The sequence below is a fragment of the Oratosquilla oratoria genome, chromosome 29 (assembly GCF_046742065.1).
Source record: "Oratosquilla oratoria isolate Oo_2021 chromosome 29, ASM4674206v1, whole genome shotgun sequence".
Lineage (NCBI taxonomy): Eukaryota > Metazoa > Arthropoda > Malacostraca > Stomatopoda > Squillidae > Oratosquilla > Oratosquilla oratoria.
This window is the reverse complement of record NC_134805.1, coordinates 12,070,543-12,071,827: the sequence shown is the minus strand read 5'-3', so window position 1 is coordinate 12,071,827 and position 1,285 is coordinate 12,070,543. Positions and strand designations below refer to the sequence as shown.

Below are 1,285 nucleotides of genomic sequence, written 5' to 3'. Positions count from 1 at the left end.
AAACACCAACGTTAACATCGAAAAATACGTTCCGTTTGCACAGGAATTTGCGTTCCGTACTCACCGAAAACGTAAACACGAGTCCGCTGAGTGACCCCATCTAAGATGCGACCTTAGGTCACGTGATCGGTCTCCTGGGCCGCCATGGCCGGAGACCTTTGGAGAGGGATGAATACCGACAACACCCACTGGAGGGATCGCTTCCAGGTGCAGGAACCCATCGGCAAAGGAGGGTTCGGGTGTGTCTACTTGGCCAAGAGCCTCGCCGACGGCACCTAGGTAGCCATCAAGGAAGTCCCCCTCTCCCGCGTTGACACCTGGGGGCGACGCGAAGGAAAGAGAGTGCCCATGGAGGCCTCTCTCCTACACAAGGTCCAATCAGTTCCCGGGGTGATTCAACTGCACGAATGTTTCCTTTCTGGAGGAAACTTTTATATGATTATGGAGCTGGTTCCAAAAGCAATTTCTTTATATGATTATATGGAAAAGTCCGGCAAACTCCCCCTAAAAGACATTAAACGGCTCTTTGTTGACATCGTAAAGACTGTTCAGAGATGTCTAAACGCAGGCGTTTCTCATAAGGACATAAAGACTGAGAACGTCTTGCTGTATCGGGATCCAATCTCAGGGGAGTTCAATATAAAGCTAATCGACTTTGGATGTGGGGAAACCATTAAAGGTTATATGGGAAGACATACGGGCGGAACGACGATATACTGGCCACCCGAATATCGCCGATGGAGACTTCCTGCACGTCCCGGCGACCGTATGGAGCCTTGGGACGCTATCGTACTACCTGGTGTGCCAAGACGATCCGTTCTACGACGAAGGTGAGATCGAAAAGGCTCAACCGCCCTTCCCCGACGACCTCCCCCATCAATGCCGAGACTTGATTATGAAATGCTTTGCCATGGACCCATGGAAACGGCTCACCCTTCACGGGATCTTATCCCACCTTTGGCTGAAGGGTCTTGGCCGCTCCAAGGACGGGGACGAGCTCGAGGACCCCGATCCTAAGCTTTTTCCACCAGAAGTCTTCAAGAAACTTCGTCTCAAGAAGCGCAAAAGGAAGCGGAAACCCCAGGCCCCCAAAAGGAAGAACAAGAAACGAGGTCGACTAGAAGCGAACGACGAGGAAGTTACTCCGCCGATACAAAAGAGGCATAAACAGGACTGATGAAGCCCGCAAAGCCGTTATCAACTTTTACATGCTAAAATTGGCTATAGCAAGGCATGATGAAACATGTCAAGGAAGATGCTCTCTCTCGGCTCTGGAGGAAGAGCT

General features: G+C 51.1%; 1 protein-coding gene across 1 annotated transcript; it reads left to right on the top strand.

Annotated features, from left to right (window-relative positions):
• Positions 1-348: 348 nt before the first annotated feature.
• On the top strand, positions 349-834 carry LOC143040816 (serine/threonine-protein kinase pim-3-like). Its single transcript, XM_076212252.1, has one exon. The coding sequence runs from the start codon at positions 349-351 to the stop codon at positions 832-834; it is 486 nt and encodes a 161-aa protein (XP_076068367.1).
• The last annotated feature ends 451 nt before the right edge of the window (positions 835-1,285 follow it).

Bases quoted from the DNA above. Each gene is read 5' to 3' on its own strand.
- LOC143040816 (XM_076212252.1), top strand. From the start codon at position 349: ATGGAGGCCTCTCTCCTACACAAGGTCCAATCAGTTCCCGGGGTGATT.